General features: G+C 41.9%; 1 protein-coding gene across 1 annotated transcript in view; it reads right to left on the bottom strand.

Annotated features, from left to right (window-relative positions):
• Positions 1-17,728, bottom strand: part of LOC126426708 (coiled-coil domain-containing protein AGAP005037-like) — a 250,976-nt gene that overhangs the window by 210,529 nt on the left and 22,719 nt on the right. The window contains exon 3 of the mRNA XM_050088630.1: positions 3,960-4,131. Within this exon, the coding sequence (XP_049944587.1) occupies positions 3,960-4,131 (172 nt within the window). The remainder of the gene's footprint in view (positions 1-3,959; positions 4,132-17,728) is intronic.

The raw sequence follows: 17,728 nt of genomic DNA, 5'->3' as shown, positions 1-17,728 counted from the left end.
TGAAGAAAATGTTGCACGAATTCAAACTGCTTTCCGACGTAGTCCTTCAAAATCAACTCCTCGTGCCAGTGGGGAGTTACAACTGCCTAAAACAACAATTTGGCGTGTTTTGAGACGTCGGTTGGTTATGAAGCCGCACAAGTTACACAGCTGTTACAAGCTCTGCGTCCTGATGACAAACGCAAACGTGTGGCACTTTATGACGAGATTCTTGATGCTATTGACTATAACACTTTCGCACAATGCGAAATTAGAGCGTATTTTGCTTCTTAATTTTCGGCTTGCAGTTGGAGTGCGGGAATTACATTGTGTATTCACATAGGCACTATTTGTAAAAGGATAGGCTTAGTTCAACGTTTTAACCACACATTAATTTGTAGTATTTTTTTTAACCACACGTTAATTTGCACGATACGTTCGAAACTGAAACACAGAGCTTCAGAACTGCTTGTTAAGAGTACAGATAACAAGACAGAAAAGAGTTTACGTGAATTACTGTGGCTATCATTTACTACGTTTGCACGCGGCACAATTTACCGAAGACGAAAATAGAATTTCGGGTACCGTTTTCCGCAGTCGCTTCTTCATATTAAAGCCTGAATTACTTTTGCAAATCCGGTCAAATATACGTTTTCCAATCGACTTACTGTATTACACGAATGGCCTCTGGTATTCGGCTGTTCTGGTTTCCGATCTAATCAACACGGTATCTGTTTCTCTGTAGTTCAGTATGGAGTATGGATAACTTCTTCCTCGATCTAATATTTCTTCTGTTTCGCTGCACAAAACAGTCACTCCGCCTTGTTAGCCGATATTTTTTAAAAAATAAAACGGAACAGACAATGTAAACACGTTTCAAAAACGATGAAGCGTTTACATGGAAGCAAAAATCGGCTATGGATCATTAAATCCGATAGCTGAGACTGCATTTTTAAAATCGACAATGGTGTGTTTACATGGCGAACCAGAAGCGGTATTGGGTATCTGTTTTGGGAACTCGAAGTAAGCGTAGTAAGTGACGTTCAGAGAAACTACACATACACAAAGATTTCATTAACTGCATTTTTAAGCACTAAAATGAAGTTTTCAAAACAGTAGCCTAATAAGTCGAGGCCAACGCATTACAAACTGTATGTTGAAACACAACAGGTTATGAAAGTAGTGACACATAAAGTACAGAAAAAGTAAAAGTATGAAAACTGATGTTGGCGAGTTATCGCTGAAACTAGTTCAGGGATAACAAAGTGTTTGCATTAAGGCGTGCCTACAAATCTTCCATTATTCTTCTACTGACACGAATCAATCAGAAGAGCTGAAATCTACAAAGTACACTGTTTTGTAACAGAAAAAGATTGTGTGTCATTTAATGTTTTCTTGCTTTGGTTGTGGGCCATAGTATCCGACAGGAAACAGCACGAAACAAGAGGTAACCTAAAAACCCTAAAACCATTATTTTCTGATTAATTATTTTCCTGCTGCTCACAGTATGAAGCTATAATATTAAAAATATGCATTTCAACGTTGTAGCTCATTTTAACATTTATTTAAATTGTATGCATCCCTCTAATGCAGTTCACAACAGCAGATAGGCACCGAAAGATTGGAAAGCTCTTGTCATTGAGCACAATATGGCGCCACACTAATTTTGGTCGACTGTATCGAATGGGCATTTAAGATTTCAGTTTTAAAAAATGCTTGTAACGAGAAACAAATACGTTTTCGGTTGATCCTTGTTATTCTGTGGAACTCTCGAAGAGCAGTATTTATTTGGAGTTAATTCCGTTTACTCATGGCAAACACGAAATTCCGGATATCTATCGAACTAGACAAAATGTGGCTGAGAACTATTAGTAGCGAGACTCTGTGTATCATAATTCTTAGCGACAATTGAGACAGAAATACCTGATAACAGTTGCAAAATCGTTCTAGTAAACACGGATCTGCAAACGAGGTATTTGCAAGGTAAGTGTGAATGTGTGGTTACTATCCGCTAGAGATTTGTGTGTGAAATATTGACCTAGGTAGAACGAATGTATTTGAAATGTATACTTTTCGATCAAGTCTTCATTTAATTGCGCTCAAATTTCACCAGTTTCCCGTCTTTGGGGAATGTGGTATATCCATGATGGGCACATATTTCCTAATACAAGACGACATCTGAGGCGCCAAGATGGATAAGTCGAGCAGGGCCTGTACCTTGGCCTCCGAGATCAGCTGACCCCAATCCTCTGGGTTTTTCTGTTTCGGAACGTCTGAATTATTCAGGTGTATAGCACTGCCGCTTTTACGGTTGAAGACCTGGAGCAGCGAATTTTACAGTCTTGTCGAGATTGACGAGCAGGTGTTCGAGAGAATTCGTAACTACCTGCGAGAACGAGTGCAGTACTGCATCCGAATGCGAGGATGACACACGGAACACCTTCTTTAACAGGGACGAGTGCACAGTAAATCATAATTGCTGAAGTATTGTTGTATTTCTTGTTAATGTAGACCATGGGGCAACGGCCTTGCCGCAGTGGATACACCGGTGCCCGTGAGATCACCGAAGTTAAGCGCTGTCGGGCGTGGTCGGCGCTTGGATGGGTGACCATCCGGTCTACCGAGCATTGTTGGCAAGCGGGGTGAACTCAGCCCTTGTGAGGCAAACTGAGGAGCTGCTTGACTGAGAAATAGCGGCTCCGGTCTCGGAAACAGACATACGGGCTGATCAAACCCAGGTACTGCCTCAGTAATACAAGGCATTAGGTGGCAAGTTGTTGGGGCATTCTGGAGCCATTCTCTTCTGCAACAGTTGATGTCAGACCCAGTAAGGCTGTCGAGAGCAAGAGGAGGGTATCTTGAACGAAGGCTCTTGGTACTCAGATCAGGTATATCCATGTGTACCGGTAGTTCAGGGTTTGGTTCGATCTTGTTGTATTCCCTGACCATGGCTGCTTCTCGTCGCATTTTTGGGGGTAATATATGACTCAGGGCAACGGCCTTGCCGCAGTGGATACACCGGTTCCCGCCATGCGCTGTTGCCATTTTTCGGGGTGCACTCAGCCTCGTGACGCCAATTGAGGAGCCACTCGACCGAATAGTAGCGGCTTCGGTCAAGAATATCATCATAACGACCGGGAGAGCGGTGTGCTGACCCCACGCCCCTCCTATCCACGTCCTCCACTGAGGATGACACGGCGGCCGGATGGTCCCGGTAGGCCACCCGTGGCCTGAAGACGGAGTTAATGTAGACCATGGGTGAAATTCGATCCTAGCTGGATGAGAACCTGATCGAAAAGTTTACAGATTTTTACTAATGAGAACGATTGTTCATATATAAGTTACAGCAGGGTCCTAACCGCACATTGACGATTATCACGTTTGAGGACCGTTATTAACTAGAACCTCTTTTGTGGCTGTTATCGTAAACCGGGTTATTCATAACGACCTCCGATGTTTCAGTAGCCAACTGCACGAAAACTACAAGCCGTACAGAAAAATCAGTGGACAGAGTGTCTTTCCGTTTCGATTCGTAATAAACCACACGGCGTAACTGCACTAGGGGTAAAGTACGTCAGAAAATGTAGAGAAATCATCAGCTCCATGTTGTCACATCGAATTAGTTAGCGCCTGTAGATAGGCGACGCAGTGAATAGATTTACAAAAGTGGGCTGCTGTCATGCCTTCCTAGGCAATTCGTGTCAGCAGCTTCAATGACCTGCAAGCAGATATTGACGTTTGCAGTGCCACAAACAGTGCCCCTACTCAGCACCTGTAACGTGAATTAAAAACTTTTCTGTATGATTTGTAGTTTTCGCGCAGGCATATTCTGAAGCCCCAGAGTAACTCGTTGCCATTTTCGCTCTTACTTACGATACACACTATTTTTTAACAGAAGCGCCTTATAACACAAGTCAGGCTGTCAGCTTTTCGTACTGTTCATGTATCTAGTTGTAAGGAAGTAGAAGTGAGTTACATACCTGGCTTCCTCGTCGATGACGGGCGTGATGGAGCCGGATCTCGGGGCGTACTGGCTGTAGTAGGGGTCTTCGTAGGCGGAGGCGCCGGCGGGGGCGTACGGCGGCGCGTAAGCCCTCGAGGGACCGCCCCGCTCGGGCGAAGACATGTAGCCGCTCTCGGTGTGCAGGCGGTCTGTGGCGAGAGCAAGGCCGGCACCGGGGAACACGGCGCTTCCGTCAGTACACACAAGAGGGGCGTGCGCGCACGTACACTAACACATGCTCCAGCTACACTCTACAGCTACATGTATGCCCCGCAAGCCACCTACCACTTTGACTTCCCCCCTTTTCCGTTCCAGTCGCGAATAGTGTGTCGAAAGAACCACCATTGTTAAGCCTCCGGTACGGAACAACCACATGATGTTGTACAACAACAGAGGGACTCTTCAAAATTTAATGTGTTCTGAGCAGTTTCACGGGAAAAGATGTGTGGCCCATTTTTCTATGCCGAGAACACTGTTACAGATAGCACATATCTCGATATCCTTGATAACTTTCTTTTCCCAAAGTTGGAGACTAATTCGAACGACTTCATTTACTAATAGGATGGAGCACCTAATGGTGTGTAACACTTTGACTTCCTTCTTTTCCGTGCCAGTCGCGAATGTGTCGAAAGGACGACCATTGTTAAGCCTCCGCATGAGCTCGAATTTTACTTCCATAGTCTTTCCACGAGAGAAAGTGGGAGGAAGCAATACAGGATGCATCAAAAAGAATCATCCGGTTTTAAAAAAAATCATGACTATTATTCACCACCTACGACATAGTCGCGTATACAAACAGGATCCAATACTGTCAAATTTTTTTTAAAATTTTTTTTTAATTCCAGTCTTTGATCACAATCTCAATTCTTTAGACGATGACCGCTTTCAGTCCGTAATGACCATCCTCAGATCTACAATATACAAATATATACACCTAGTGAGCAGTGTGTCTTTCAACACAAAACAGCAATACGTATCACAATATGCTATCATACATCCAGGGAAATTTACAGATAAAATACGGTAAAACGTATATTTTTTTTTACACCATGTCCTAAAGTGTTAAGGCCATATTCGTCTTTTAATGTATCACAATTGGTTTCCATGATAGTTATCAATTTTAAAGGTCTGCTACATGTATTTTATATAATGTGTTTTTTATCAGATTATGTCTGTTACGTTAATGATGACTTCATCTAAGCCCACAGTAGCGACATCTAGGGAGGATGTAGGAAAACACGCCGGCCGGTGTGGCCGAGCGGTTCTATGCGCTTCAGTCGGGAACCGCGCGACCGCTACACTCGCAGGTTCGAATCCTGCCTCGGGCATGGATGTGTGTGATGTCCTTAGGTTAGTTAGGTTTAAGTAGTTCTAAGTTCTACGGGACTGATGACCTCAGATGTTAAGTCCCATAGTGCTCAGAGCCATTTGAACCATAGGCAAACAGATTTCTGGTAGCTACTGTTACTTCAGTAGCCAGTTGCAATAATGACTGTGTGATCGATGCGGCCTATTCTACACCTTATTTTAGATCTATATGACGATGCTATGCTGATTATACTTATATGTTTGGACGATGCTTCAAATGGCTCTGAGCACTATGGGACTTAAAATCTGTGGTCATCAGTCCCCTAAAACTTAGAACTACTTAAACCTAACTAACCTAAGGACATCACACACCTCCAAGCCCGAGGCAGGATTCGAACCTGCGACCGTAGCGGTCACGCGATTTTGACGATGCCAATATGGCCTTAGCACTTTAGGACACGGTGTGAAAAAGGTACGTTTTACCGTATTTTATCTGTACATTTCCCTGGTTGTATGATAGTATATTGTGATACGTATTGCTATTTTATGTTGAAAGACACACTGCTCACTAGGTGTATATATCTGTAGATTGTAGATCTGAGGATCGTCATTACGGACTGAAACCGGTCATCGTCTAAAGAATTGAGATTGTGATCAAAGACTGGAACAAAAAACACACAACTATTATGTTACTTGAGATATGTGCGTGAACAGTGTATTGTTGGAAGGAGCAAACTCTCGAGTTTTACGTGGTTCGCGCTTGGAAGCAGCAGTGTGCGCCCACTTCAGTTCTAGTAAAATGGTGTAGGGACAACAGAAAGCGTTTTGTATTCTACGTTTTGCGCAGAGTGGGTCAATAATAACTGTTCGGCGTGACTTTCGTACTAGGTATGGTGTGGATTCTCCGCCGCGCGGGGTAGCAACGCGGTCTGAGGCGCCTTGCCACGGTTCACGCGGCTCCCCCCGTCGGAGGTTCGAGTCCTCCCTCGGGCATGGGTGTGTGTGTTGCCCTTAGCGTCAGTTAGACTACGTACTTTCTAAGCCGAGGGACCGATGACCTCAGCAGTTTGAAGGAAACTACCACCACCCACCCTGTGAATCCTCCTACAGCGCAGAGCATTAGACGACGGCATGAACAATGTCGAGAAACAGATTGCTTGTGTAAAGGAAAATCGCCGGGGCCGTCCCCGAGTGTCTGACACAGACGTCGAACGCATCCGCCGTACTTTCACAAGCACTCTGTCTTCAGGCCACAAGTGGACCATCCGACCGCCGTGTCATCCTGACAGGGGAACCTCCCCATCGCACCCCCCTCAGATTTAGTTATAAGTTGGCACAGGGATAGGCCTTGAAAAACTGAACACAGATCAATCGAGAAAACAGGAAGAAGTTGTGTGGAACTATGAAAAAAATAAGCAAAATATACAAACTGAGTAGTTTATGCACAAGATAGGCAACATCAAGGATAGTGTGAGCTCAGGAGCGCCGTGGTCCCGTGGTTAGCGCGGGTTCAAGTCTTCCCTCGAGCAAAAAATTTAATTTTTTTATTTTCAGACAATTATCAAAGTTCAGGCACTCACACATAATCAACTTCGCTCTCCAAAATTCCAGGACATGTTCAGATTTGCTTGGGCATATGCAGGATTTGACGGTCTACACACGGAAACATTTGAAAACGTAAAAAACATATGTTTTGACAGAGCACAGGGAAAACTGTGCGACTGTGAAACTCTTGCATTCATTTGTTGCAGTTTATGTGACAAACTCGTATGTTTTGATCACTTTTTTGGGAGTGATTATCACATCCACAAGAAAACCTAAATTGGGCAAGGTAGAAGAATTGTTTTACCCATTCGCCAGGTGTGCAAGTTAGGTGGGTCGACAACATATTCCTGTCATGTGACGCACATGCCGTCACCAGTGTCGTATAGAATATATCAGACGTGTTTTCCTGTGTTGACCTATGACCTTGCGATCAATTATTTTCGGTTCCTACTGGAGAGGCACGTACTTTCGTCTACTAATCGCACGGTTTTGCGGTGCGGACGCAAAACACAGACACTAAACTTATGACAGTGAACGGAGACGTTAATGAATGAACGGACAGATCGTAACTCTGCGAAAATAAAGAAAGTAAAATTTTCACTCGAGGGAAGACTCGAACCAAGAACCTCTCGTTCTGCAGCTGCTCACTCTAACCACGGGACCACGGCGCTCCTCGGCTCTCAAAGTCCTTGTTGTTGCATATCTTAGACATGGACTACTCGGTTTGTATATTTTGCTTATTTTTTTCATAGTTCCACACAACTTCTTCCTGTTTTCTCGATTGATCTGTGTTCAGTTTTTGAAGGCCTATCCACTGTGTCAATTTATAACTAAATCTGAGGGGGGTGCGATGGGGAGGTTCCCTTGGCAGTTGAGGATGCGGATAGGAGGAGCATGTGGTCAGCACACCGCTCTCTCGGTCGTTATGATGGTTTTCTTTGACCAGAGCCGCTACTATTCGGTAGAGTAGCTCCTCATTTGGCATCACGAGGCTGAGTGCACCCCGAAAAATGGCAACAGCGCACGGCGGCTGGATGGTCACCCATCCAAGTGCCGGCCACGCCCGGGAGCGCTTAAGTTCGGCGATCTCACGGGAACCGGTGTATCCACTGTGGCTAGGCCGTTGCCACTTTCACAAGGAATCGACAGAAATCCGTTCGCCGTGCAGATCGACAACATGCCACCGATGTCTGTCTCGCGTATGTTGACGTTTACACATGAAACCGTACAAAATTCGCAAGCTCTTCGTGGGGGTGGCAAACAACAACTTGTGGAGTTCTATAATTTCGTTCTCGGCAATATGGGGGATAACGGTTATCTTCCACGCTTAATGTTTAACGACGAGGCAACATTCTATTTAAATGGAAAGAGAACCGTAAAAATGTGAGAATATGAGTGCGGAACAACCACATGAGGTTGTACAACAGGAGAGGCACTCTCCAATATGTAATGTGTTCTGTGCAGTTTCACGGGAAAAGATGTATGGTCCATTTTTCTATGCCGAGAACACTGTTACAGGGAGCACATATCTCGATATCCTTGAGAACTTTCTTTTCTCAAAGTTTGATTCGAACGACTTCATTTACCAACAGGATGGGGCACCGCCACACTGGCATCTGAAGTTGCGAGGATTTTTATATCAAAGGATTACTGAACGATGGATCGGTCGCACTGGACCAAATGATTCAGCGTTACACTGCTGGCCTGCAAGGTCACCGGACCTGAGTGTATGTCATTAATTCTTGTGGGGGCTTATAAAAGACTCTGTTTATGTGCGTCCGTATCAGCAATAATGAATGAACTGTGACACCGCATAACAGCAGCTGTGGAAGCTGTAACTCGAGACATGCTCGCTGCAGTGTGGGAATAATTTGAATACCACATTGAAATATGCCGTCCATCTCAAGGCAGGGGGGAGTGCATTGAACACCTATGAAAAGGTATGGAAAAACCTTTTTGAGTTTCCCGTTCATCAAACAATAAAATTCACTGTATATATTTATTAGTTTCAGAAATATAGACGTGCCAAATTGGATGATTCTTTTTGACACAACCTGTATATAGGTTGTCTCTTTTAGGAACGCGCGCTTACCGAATTTACATTAGTAAACGTCTCTGCGATGCACAATACCCCATTGTAGCTGCTGTCACTGGAGTTCCATGAACATCTCCGTGAGGATTTCGCACTTACTAACGATCCTATTATGAAATGCGCTGCTCTTCTTCGGATCTTCCCTATTTCCTCTAACGAAAGGACCTTACAGACTCATCTTCTTTGATTTCCTTCATACTTAATAGAATACGAAGGACACCAGTTTCGTAAAGCAGTATGATGCAGTTCTCAAAGAACTAGAAAAATGACCTTTAAAAATTAGTCTTCCGACCGCTGTTAACTGCAAAACATTTCAAATTTGCTAGACGAACGCGTAAGGTAAATAGTAAACGCTAAGTCATTGGTTCGAACATCGTTAGTACCAATTCTTATTACTTTTATGTAAATTCGATGTTTATTTGCAAATGGAAATGTTGATTAACATATACTGAATCATAATTTTCTAATAAAAATAACATCTATTTTTAATTACTAATCGCATTAAAATGCGAGTATTCACAATAAATTAAAATTTGGTACAAAAATATGAAACATCACACCGAACATAAAATACTTTTTTATGTGCAGAGATTGACGAGTATTATTGATGGATTAACTTTCCATTTGACTATAAGGCATTTCAAATATCTATCAGATTTTATTTCCTTGCAATTAGTAATTAAAAATAGGAATCTGATATGAAGACCTCGGCTGCAAACAGTGGTAAAGGATAGTGGATGAGAAACAGAGTTATTGTATGTAAAACATGCTAAGTGATGTGCTTTATTCATATTAGATGACAGTTCCACGACAAGCCCAGATTTTTTAGCTCCGATTTCAGATTCTCACAGTGGGAAATTTGTCACTATATCCTCATGTAAACAGTGGTAACTGCCGAAAACACGGTTGCTAATAATAGAAAAACATGGTGTTCGTGTGAGGAAAATGCTTTCCAGGGGGGATTTGCTCGAATCTGAGGATAATGTGGATAACTGCGACTCAGATAAAGATTCTGAATATGTCGCTGAACGTAAATGCGCTTCAGAAGTTGTTGTTGATGGTGAGGTAAATGCGAATATTTATTTAAGGGATTAAACAATGTAGAGACCCAAACGAAAGTTTACGTCGTACTGTGGTGGTAGAAATGTTAAGAGTCATCCTCAAAATCGTTTAACGGCTGCATTAAGGCGAGAATGAAGTTACTTTTACATTCTGCTCAATCACAAAATAATTTCTGTGCTTTTTAGTCTTTATTATTTTTATTGATGAATCCTTAAGAATAAAATTTTGAATGAAATTTACGATTTTAAAAACATATCACTGGTCTGGAAACATTTGAAAACAGTGACTCATCACAATTAATTTACTTGAAATATCTTACTGTACAATTTCTCAAAACAACCACCTTCACCTTACCATTTTTTACAGCCGTTGTCTTTACATTCATATTACAAAATTATGATTCGGTATTTGTTAATTTACCATTTCCATCTGTTAGGAAGCGTGGAATTTAAACAAGAGTAAAAGACAAGTTGGTACCAACAAGATTTGAACCAACGACTTTACGATCACTGGACTTCAAAGCTACATTTCATCTACTGGCGACTGTGTTAAAAAATAAGTCAAATGTGTTACAGTTAACAGTACTGGTTTAAGAAACAGAGGTTCGGAAACTGAGTGAATCCTGTAAGAATGAAGAAAATTAAAGAAGACCAGTCCGTATTATTGCCTTGTAAAATCCCAGTTGGTACTTGCTCCAGGCTGTTGAGCAATGCTAACGAGGGTTTAGTAAACTACATCCGCCGTGGGTGGATTATATTTCCTGAGGATTCTACCACAGAATCCCAGTCTTCCATCTACCAGTCACGATTAGTTTTATGTGGCTGTACGCATGTAGTTATTTTAAACTCTCGACAGCTGGTTGTAAATACCCAATCAGAGTACGACAGGTAAATGACGTGAAACTTCCTGGCAGATTCAAACTGTGTGCCGGACCGAGACTCGAACTTAGGACCTTTGTCTTTCACGGACAAGTGCTCTAATCGACTGAGCTGCCCAAGCACGACTCACGACCTGTCCTCACAGCTTCAATTCTCCTCTCCTCTCCTCTCCTCTCCTACCTTGTAAACGTTGCAATTAATTTCAGTTTAATCCAATTATAACCACGCAAAATGCAATTATTCGACGAAACGAAAAAGAACGAATAATTCTTCCTTGTCAACCTTTTCGTAACAACATGAACCAGCATTTACTCATGTTTTGTCGGCGCAAAGTATGTCCTCGAATTAATGTCTTTCGCTTGTAAAAATGTACATCGCAGTTTTGCCACATCTACGCCCTCCACAACTTTTCACGGCCCTAAATTGAGGCTCTTGAGAACGAGTGTCATTGACGATGCCATGACCTCAACAAGATCGGAGGCGCTCAATTCGCTAACAAGCTCATCTTAAACAGGGAATCTGTATATGTGACACGGAATCTCGTCTTGTGCGAAAGGATCGAGATTTGGTGAGGGCTTGAAAATTTCCTTTCTCGCTTGCCTTCTTTTCTTGTATATGCATCATGACTGCTGTTCATGTAACTGCTACCGAAATTCATAGTAAAATGTCCAGCATTTTCCATTTGTCTTTCACAGTATTCCCTCACATAGCACACGAATTTACCAGATTATCTGGCTTTCTTTCTTGTTCAAAAAAAAAAAAAATGGTTCAAATGGTTCTGAGCACTATGGGACTCAACTGCTGAGGTCATTAGTCCCCTAGAACTTAGAACTAGTTAAACCTAACTAACCTAAGGACATCACAAACATCCATGCCCGAGGCAGGATTCGAACCTGCGACCGTAGCGGTCTTGCGGTTCCAGACTGCAGCGCCTAGAACCGCACGGCCACTTCGGCCGGCTTCTTTGTTGTTCCGTCCAGTAAAGATCGCTCCATCTGTTGCCTTCCCTGTTCCTGCTATAAACGAACTGGTGTTCGGACAATATTTCGGCTTTAAATTTCCTAATAAGCTAATTCCAGAATGTTATACTTAAATACAATTTGCAATAAACTGATCTCATTTATTTGTTAAACTAATGAATCACATTTCATTAAATCATATTACTAAAGTACCTTAAATAGTAAATTAAAAATATTGAATTAATACTTATTAATAGCAAAATAACTGACTTGATGCAAAATATATTACAGTTCATGATTCTGAGATAGCAAAAGTGTTTTAAGAATTCATGCACTTAGGTACAGTAAAATTTGGAAACAATATAGGCAAAAATAGGACACATTTGTGCACTGAAACAAAGACAATAAAATTCAGAAGCCGTGCTATTTACAGGAAAATATTGCAAAAAACCACATAAATAAAGCTCACGTTACATGAAACAAGTAACATGCAGGAGAACATTGAAAGCATATAAAACTGTGTTAATTGTTGCATTTGTTTTGGCAAATGTTTAACTTGCATCTCACGGTAGCAGATCGGAACCGTAAAGAAATAACGAAAACAGATTTCAAGCCGACAGTAAATTTGTAGTGTCTTTGAATAAGCGCTAATGATTAAAGCACAGTCATTTGTGAAAATTGCAACTCCAAAAAAGTAATCGTCTCAATAAAATGCAAGTTCCTCGTCAAAGTATTCGAGTAGAGAAAATCTTGACTTTACATGCCACACTGGTGTGACGGTGTAAACACAGGCTATAGTTTAAATATGTAATACCGGGACCTAAGGCTTCGTTGGTACTTATCCCGGTGGGCATGACACGAAAATTATCTCACAGAGAGCGAGAAACAGCCGTCGTGAACTGACCTTGTGGTTCAGTGCGGGTCATACAGTAGCTTTCTAAGTGCTGAAAGTTTTCTCAATGACGCAGAACTGATTACTGTTCTAGTAAAGAGCGTTTTGTGGTACGTATATCATTACTGACAATGAAGCGACAGGAAATACTGGAAAAGACAACCATTCCGGATGCTACAACTATTGTTTGTTAACACCACCAATCAGTAGTAGTCCTCATAGTCTTTACCACTTTGTGCCAAAAAAGCATAAATCAAATACAGTCCTGCTCCTGAGATTCCATTTTGAGCTACCATTTCGATAAATGTGTGCGCGATGCTTATTAAAGCGACATTGCCGCGATTCAAAATTTACTGAGAATTTCCAAGTATGGCTATTGCATAACTGAATATTGTTTTTATAAGGTTTTCCTCCAGCCATCCCTTCGATTTAATCTAAAAAAAAAACCGCTCTATTAAAAACACTTTCTTCCACTTTGCGTGGGAGTACAAGAATTAGTATGTTTCATCACAGTAACATCAGTCTGGACACAGTAAGGTGATGAAATATGTAGAAAATCCTCTTTACGTATGTGTAATTTGAGTACTAATCGAATGGACATTACAGTTTTATTTGAAATTATGCGTCTAGCTGGTATTTTCTAAAAGCCCATTAAGGAATGTGAATACACAGCTAATAATGGATCATAGCTGAGGTGTATAGGAAGTTACAGTTTCAAAAGGCCTTTGGGTATGTGTAGAAGATTATTCAGCTTACCTGAATTTATTGAACATAAGCTTTACATCTACATCTATACTCCACGAGTTACCTTATGGTGTGTAGCGAAGAGTATTTTGTGCAACACTTGTTCTAGTCGAATATAGTGCGCGAGAAGAATGATTGCTGTTAAGTCTCCGCGTTTGCTCGAATCTCTCTAATTTTACCTTATTGGTGTTTTCGTGTGATTATGCGGATTGAAAAGTCCGTGCAAAAATAAAAACTACTGTGTTTGGGGTAAAGCTTTCTTATTTTTCGACATAGTCTCTTTTTAGGCTTAAACACTTCGTTCAACGCTGTTCTAATTTGTTGATCCCTTCCGAATAATAAGAATTGTCCAAGTCTGCAAAATAGCTATTAGTTACTGCAATCACCGCCTCATCTGAGTAAAATCTTCGTCCCGCCAACCATTTCTTCAAATTGGGGAACAAATGGTAGTCCGAGGGAGTCAAGTCTGGAGAATAGGGGGATGTGAAACGAGTTGGAATCCTAATTCCATTAATTTTGCGACCACAACTGCTGAGGTGTGTGCTGGTGCATTCTCGTGATGGAAAAGGACTTTTTTTGTATACAATCGTCGGGTTTTTTCTTGCAGCTCGGTTTTCAAACGGTCTAATAACGATAAATAATATTCACCTGCAATAGTTTTACCCTTTTCCAGATAGTCGATGAGGATTATCCCTTGCGAATCCTAAAAGACAGTCGCCGTAATCTTTCCGGCTGAAGGAATGGTCTTAGCTTTTTTGGTGCACATTCTCCGTCCGTAACCCATTGTTTAGATTGTTATTTGGCCTCAGGAGTATAGTAATGTATCCATGTTTCATCCCCAGTGACAAAACGACGCTTAAAGTCCTGCGGATTCTTCCTGAACAGCTGCAAACCATCCTTCCAACACTTCACACGATTCCGTTTTTGGTCAAGGGTGAGCAATCGCGGAACCCATCTTGCGGATAGCTTTCTCATGTCCAAATGTTTATGCAAAATATTACGTACCCGTTCATTCGAGATGCCCACAGCACTAGCAATCTCACGCACCTTAACTCTTCTGTCATCCATCACCATATTGACATTTTATCAATGATTTTGGGGGCGCAACCTCCACAGGGCGTCCAGAACGTTCAGCATCACTTGTGCCCATATGGCCACTCCGAAAATTTTGAAACCACTTACAGAACTGTTCTAATCGAAGGTGCAGAGTGACCCTAATGTTTATCAAGCTTCTCTTTAGTCTGCTGACGCGTTTTGCTTTTCAAAAAAAATGGTTCAAATGGCTCTGAGCACTATGGGACTTAACAGCTATGGTCATCAGTCCCCTAGAACTTAGAACTACTTAAACCTAACTAACCTAAGGACAGCACACAACACCCAGCCATCACGAGGCAGAGAAAATCCCTGACCCCGTCAGGAATCGAACCCGGGAACCCGGGCGTGGGAAGCGAGAACGCTACCGCACGACCACGAGATGCGGGCCTGCTTTTCATAAAGCAATGTTTAATCACCACACGGAACTCTTTTTCGTCCATTTTTTGACAATCACTCACTTCCTTGATTCACACGAATGCCTCGTACTGGTTTTCTCTTTTACGAACGCATGTTCTCGGTACTTTAATAGCAAACCACACCGTCATATACACCACATCTCATGTAGCGTCTGCTCCTGGAGCTGGGCGTATATCTCAGTGACGCTTTCGCGCGTACTACACGAATCTGTGACGAAACGCGCTGCTCTTCCTTGGATCTTTCTATTCCATCTACCAATCCTATCTGAAATGTGTTTCCGACTAACTAGCTGTATTCAAGTATCAGTCGAACGAAGGCTCCGTACGTTACCTCCTTCAAGTGTTGACTATACTCTGAGGACTCTTCCAAAATGAATTTCGGTCTGGCATCTGCCTTTCCTACGATTAGTTTTATGTTGTCGTTTAAATTGCTCCGTACGCATACTGCCAGATGTTTAATGGACGCGACTGTTTTGAGTGATTCCTCGGCAGTCTTGCAATCATACAATAATAGGTCTTTCCTGCTCTTCATGCGCAATGAGTTACATCCGTTTGTGTCGAGGTTCAAGTGCCAATCGCTGCACCAAGCGTTGGTCCTCTGCAGGTCTTGCTGCATTTCGCTACAGTTTTCTACCGTTGCGACTTTTCCATTTAAAACAGAATTAACCGCGAGCAGCTCCATGGAGATTCCGAGGTTATTGACAGTCAGCTGCCTCCAACCACCGGCTTGACGCAACACGCAACGCTTTCAAATGCGTGCAAGATTTTCATACTCTCTCGCTGTCTTCGCGCCAACCACTACAGAAACAATGAGCAAACCATTAGTGCTACAGAAAAAAATGAGCAGGACTTTTTTTGCAGCAAATTTAATGCAGTTAAACTTTTTAACAGGATACGTTTTTGCTAGAGGCCGTGGTTTTCCAATTCAAGAAAAACATACGAAAGTGACCTTCAAACGCGTTTTTCTCTGGTAACTCAAAAACGGCCTCCAGCGAAAACTTATCTAATTAAATTTCCTACAAAAATGTCCAATTCATTTTTTTCTATAGAACTAATATTTGTACGTAGCTAACGAGAGAATAAGAAAATTTTACACTTGGTTTTTAAATGCATTTCAGATTGCATAAAAACTATCACTAGAGCCAGTTGAATCGCCTGATATACACGGCGTAAATTTTAAATTGACGCACCAAAATAACTCGAAAAATAAGCTTCACACGAAAAAATAGGTAGAATCCAAAGTTGATTATTTTCGAGGGGAACATCTGCTGGTGCCAAAATTAGCCCGCCACCCCAGCCCCCTGGGGGTAGGGCGGGAGGCAAGTTTAAAATTTAAAATGGGAACTCCCATTTTTTTAGTGCAGAATCAGATTCTATATAAGAAACTACCTACATTTTGTCTTAGACATTTGTTTTGATTCTTGGTAGTTGGCACTGTAATTCAAGAAAATCCATGTTCGAATGTTTGTGTGGAAAATGGTTATGGATAAATAAAAAATACTTATTTACTTCGTTAATTTTGATTCGCTAAAACTAAAACTCTCCCTCTCTCCCTATACGGTGGGGTTTGAGAGAGAGGAATTAGAGTTTTACAAATACCGAATTAATTTCTTCCACAGAGTCGGATAAGTTTTGTTTGTTTCGTGGTCATGAGGTCACACAACTTTTAATTATCAAACTAACTAACTAACGAAACATCCTACTTACAATCGAGTGAACTCATTTTCTATTTATCCGTAACCATTTCCCACGCAAAAATGAGAACATGGATTTTCTTGAACTGCAGCGCCAACTACCAAGAATCAAAACAAATGTTTAAGACAAAATGTACGTAGCTTTTTATGTAGAATCTGATTCTGCAATAAAAAATGGGGGGTTCCCATTTGAAATTTTAAAGTTGCCTAATTTTAGCACCAGCGGATGTCCCCTTCGAAAATAATCAACTTTGGATTCTACACATTTTTTTCGTGTGAAGCTTATTTTTCGAGTTATTCTGGTTTGTCAACTTAAAATTTACACCTTGTATATAGACTGAAGGAAAAAAAGTCGCAACACCGAGAAGGAGTTGTGCGATATAAAAGAAAGTTGGTAACCATGTTTTTACATCTGAAAGATGATGTCTGTTCAAATTTCGTGCCAATTAAATAAGAGCGGCGCCACTAGCGCCCCTATGAGGAAGCAAATCAGATTTGCTTTAAATACCCGCTGTAACGTACGTGAGCGTTAGTTACCTTTGAGATTGGGCGTGGTGAGATGATGTTAGTCAAGAATCCCTTTAGGGCGACAAAGATGCCGGTATCAACACATCAGTGAGTTTGATCGAGGTCATGTAATAGGGCTACGAGAAGTTAGGTGTTCCTTCTGCAATATTGCAGAAAGACTTGGTAGCCATTGTACATGATTGCCCTCAGCGGTGGTCACGAGAATGTACAGTCGCAAGGAGACCAGGCTCTGGAGAGGCCATGTGGCACTACCGACAGGGAAGACCATCGTGTTCGGCGTGTTGCTCTGCCGCATCGTACTGCACCTGCAGCACCTATCTGAGCAGCAGTTGCCACCACAGTGGCACAACCAACTGTTACAAATCGGTTGCTTCCAGGACTGCTCCAAGCCAAACGCCCTGTAGCATACGAGGTGCATTCAAGTTCTAAGGCCTCCGATTTTTTTTCTCCGGACTGGAAAGAGATAGAAACATGCACATTGTTTTAAAATGAGGCCGCGTTCATTGTCAATACATCCCAGAGATGGCAGCACC

The sequence above is a fragment of the Schistocerca serialis genome, chromosome 11, assembly GCF_023864345.2.
Source record: "Schistocerca serialis cubense isolate TAMUIC-IGC-003099 chromosome 11, iqSchSeri2.2, whole genome shotgun sequence".
NCBI lineage: Eukaryota > Metazoa > Arthropoda > Insecta > Orthoptera > Acrididae > Schistocerca > Schistocerca serialis.
This window is presented reverse-complemented; position numbering and strand designations above follow the sequence as displayed.